Raw genomic sequence first — 4,076 nt, 5'->3', positions numbered from 1 at the left:
TTTAAGTGCATACCTCAACCGCGAGGCCGTTGACGGCAAAATAAACACACAGGTCTACTAGAGCAGCGACCTCCTGCTGTGACAGCCTCATGTGTTTTTCAGTGGGCCTGATCGCTGCTCCCTTGTCAAACGCCTGCACAGAAACACTTTAATGTTTAAAACTAGAGGAAGAGTTCTGTTCTGTGTCATTGGCTTTGAATTGTTTTCAGCAAGAGGGGGAAAGCATGAAATTTCCACACACGATGACACAGCGGTAAAACTGCTGGGCGATTTCCATTTGTAAGTTTTATTGTCAGTGACGCAAACAGTGGATAGTCTGTGCAGCAAATTTGGAAAAACAACAAAACCTGCTATTCACACTTTAAAAAATCGAGCCTGAAACTAAATAATAAATAACACAAGAAAACAACAACAACAGGTCTTTATTTAACACTGAGCAAAAAAAAAAAAAAGAGCCTGGACATTTAATGAGGTCTGCTCTAATTCAATGTAAAAAGTAAAAAATAAAAAGTAAATAAAAAAAAAATTAAAAAAAATTATTATTATAACTCCGCATCTGTAATAAATGCGGTGTGTGTGTGTGTGTGGGGGGGGGGCATTGTGCTTTTGCGGAAGAAATAATTTGGGGTGGAGCAGAGACAAATAATTTATCTCTATGACAGGTCTTACAGTGCTTGCACAATGATCCAATAGCAAACACTGCCCCCACTACATCCTTCCAGTCTCGAATAAAAACACTCCATCTCTTAATTCCTAATATTATAGCAAGAACTCTCTTTTTCTGCGGTATTATGTTACAGCCCTCCCCACCCAATCACAGCAAGCCCCAAAATCCTCCTGCCTGCTCCCCGTTATAAGAACTCGGGTCGTCCCAGTCTGGCAGACACCTCTTCCATTCTGTGGCGCAGATTTACCGTAATACCAGCTCACACACGCTCCTGTTACCTCTCGTGTTTGTTGATGTTGTGACCGCTTCAGTGGATTTGAGTCAGGGATTCGTGACTCTCTGACAGGACACAGAAAACCTTTCTGAAAAGACAATGCGGGAAGACGACTCCTCCCCAATGGATAGCGCTGGTAACAGTGAGGAGGAGACCGACCGACAGCTGCCGCGGAGAGGCGCGAGGAAGAGGCGGACGGCGCGGAGGAGCACGGACGAAGAGGAGGAAGCGGACGTGGAGAGCCCCGGTCCGGTGAAAAAGAAATGCAGGAAGAGCGGAGACGGAGGAGGAGGCAGCACCGGGAGCGGCGGCAGCGAGGCCAGCAGTAGCCCAGCGCGCTCATTTGACGACCTGCAGACGCAGCGCGTGATGGCCAACATCCGCGAGCGCCAAAGGACGCAGTCCCTCAACGAGGCATTCACGTCGTTACGTAAGATCATTCCCACCCTGCCGTCGGACAAACTCAGCAAGATCCAGACCCTGAAGCTGGCAGCGCGGTACATCGACTTCCTTTGCCAAGTTCTACAAAGCGACGAGCTGGACGCGCGAGGGACCAGCTGCAACTACGTGGCGCACGAGCGCCTGAGCTATGCGTTCTCAGTCTGGAGGATGGGGGGCGCGTGGTCCTTGTCGACTACGTCCCACTAGAAGGGCTGCTCTTGGTGGCACAGTACGGTAGGTTGAGCTCCTTTCACTTTTCATCCAGCAGGAACTCGAGCCGTGCCAAAATGTTCCGGTTATGCGCATTTTACGCACAGGCCCAAGATAAACAAACTAATGTATAATCCTCCAGTAGGTCGCTGTAGTTTTTCTGTCTCACTCTTTTAAACTTCCTCTAATATTAATTAGGCTTGATTAATTTCATTATGAAAGAGATGTCAACTACAACTTTATGCGCCAACAGACCAGAGTTATCGCTGTAAACATGGCATTCTCATATCATATTATAGCTACAAAGAAATAGACATAGCATTTCTTCCACGAAATCCAAGCTTCATGTTTATTTTCTTCACCTTAGCCCACAACCAGGTTTTGTCATTTACATACATGGCCAACACGCACCAACATCTTGTTTTCACTTGTTTTAACCAGAGTATTTCTTTCACAGATTACTCAGACTGAGGAACCAGTGGATCAGACAGACTAAAATAGGCCAAACACACCTGGGCCCCAGTCTCGGCTGCTGTGCTTCAGGCCTCAGAGGAAAGCAGCTTTTTTCATATTTCCCTTTGCACGGACTGAAATGTTTGCAAGGGAGCACTTAGGACAGACAGGACGGATATGAAGAAAGAAAGACCACTGCGACTATGAATGTTGTAAAGAAAAAAAAACTGACAAACGGCTCCGTTTTGAAACACGAGAGAAAGATGACAGACCATTCCACATTCCCTGTGACACCGCATCACAGAAAATGAAGTATTTTGTATTTATTTTTCTACACAGGTCGGAAACTTCTTCCTCCCCCTATTTCAAATAAAGGTTATTTATTTTTGCAGTATCACAGAATTCCAAATGGATCTAGAGTCTTTGCATTTTGAGTGTTGTAAATATTTGGTAATATCTTAAATAAAATTATGAAAGTATTGTACATTCTTCTGGTCTGGATATTCCTTGAAGGTCTAACTAGAGGCTGCGTCAAATAAATTTCATGCCCATCAGCTGAATTTAGAAGCCTCTGTTTTTACACAGAAGAATAAATGTCACTTTTTTAAAGAAATGTTTTTTATTTATTTATTTATTTGTTAGGGGAAACATATTCAATTTTCATGGTCTTTGTACTTTGAGTCTTTGTAGAGAGCTTATTTTCTTGCTTGATGTTGAATCCCCATGTAACCAAACTACAGTGGAGCGGGGCAAAAGAAAACATCTCATTCCAGTGGCTTATTTCGTAGTGATTTCTTGAGCTTGGGGATCTGGGAAAGCCATAATTAGCCAATGGTCTGTTTGAACAAGGTGAATCTGGAGCTGTGGGGGGCATGCATGATATTCCCAGATGTCCACTGAGCTGCAGGTCAGCATGGGAGTCTCCTGCAGGTGCTGCAGCAGTTATACCCAGAGAGGCTTGACAGATTGATGGGGTAGAGAGAAGTGAAAATGCAAACAGAATAGGCTGGATGGAATTTACAAATACCAACAAGTTATAGTCCACATAAAACACATTGGATTATCAGAGTATTTCTTCTTAACAACAAAACAGCTGATAAAATTGGCCCAAACTGTAAACGGGATTAACTAATAAAGCTCCATGTAGCTGTTAAATAATAAAAGCCAAAAAACAAACAAACAAATTGCAAATTATGTGAAAAGGAATAATCGTGGGTTTTTTAAATTATTTTTATTATATTTTTTTGGATGGTTTACCACAAGTTTGGACAGAAATAATCTTTCCACCTAAATGCTGAATGTGATATGTCCAAATACCAAATCAGCATCTGGGCTGTTACACACCATTAAAGTCAAGAAGGGAAGGACTAGATTATATTAAGACAAGAAGACTACATGGGAAGTATCTCATTGGCTGATGCTGTATCTACCAAATATAAGTCCTGACTGAATGCTTCAAGGCTACAATTTCCCATAAAATAAAGTAGGATTAGGCTATTTTATGAGTGCAACAGGAATATCACTTTGAGATGAAACACACCGATGTCATTCATGACTCACTTAAGGGAGTTGGGTTGTTAAGAGATGATGATGGGAGCATCGCTGTGTTTTTGTATCACGGGTTGCGTGCGGAAGGTAAAGCCATCTGCGCTGACCCAAAGCCCTCGCCAGCCACCGGGGGGAATCGATTCCCACCCTTAGATCACCGTGGACGTGTTATCTTAAACTTGAGGCTGTTGCTCTGACACAGAGGAATGTCACCTCTGAGGCTTCAAAACACACACGCGCACACAAACACATATAGGTTAATACACACACACAGGGAGATTTCTCACGCCTACCAAACAGGGAAATACATTTCACACAGAGAAGGAGAGAGAGGGAGAAACTAATCGGGAGGGGGGGGGGGCTCCTGAACCTCAGCTCCTGCTCGACTTTGATGTTTGAAAGTAATGGGATGACCGCTTGTTATCAGTGTGAAGGCATCTGGCTCTCTAGTTTTAAGTGTGCTATGATTTATAGGCTCTTTGA

At 43.5% G+C, this 4,076-nt stretch overlaps 1 protein-coding gene across 1 annotated transcript; it reads left to right on the top strand.

Moving 5' to 3' along the window:
- Window positions 1–737: 737 nt before the first annotated feature.
- On the top strand, window positions 738–2,556 carry twist1a (twist family bHLH transcription factor 1a). Its single transcript, XM_005753210.2, has 2 exons — window positions 738–1,616; window positions 2,050–2,556. The coding sequence occupies exon 1, from the start codon at window positions 1,041–1,043 to the stop codon at window positions 1,587–1,589; it is 549 nt and encodes a 182-aa protein (XP_005753267.1). The 5' UTR covers window positions 738–1,040; the 3' UTR covers window positions 1,590–1,616; window positions 2,050–2,556.
- The last annotated feature ends 1,520 nt before the right edge of the window (window positions 2,557–4,076 follow it).

The sequence above is a fragment of the Pundamilia nyererei genome, unplaced genomic scaffold (assembly GCF_000239375.1).
Source record: "Pundamilia nyererei isolate P.nyererei 1_Seehausen unplaced genomic scaffold, PunNye1.0 scaffold00413, whole genome shotgun sequence".
NCBI classification, from domain to species: Eukaryota; Metazoa; Chordata; class Actinopteri; order Cichliformes; family Cichlidae; genus Pundamilia; species Pundamilia nyererei.
The sequence above is the reverse complement of the archived record's forward strand: the minus strand, read 5'-3'. Positions and strand labels throughout refer to the sequence as shown.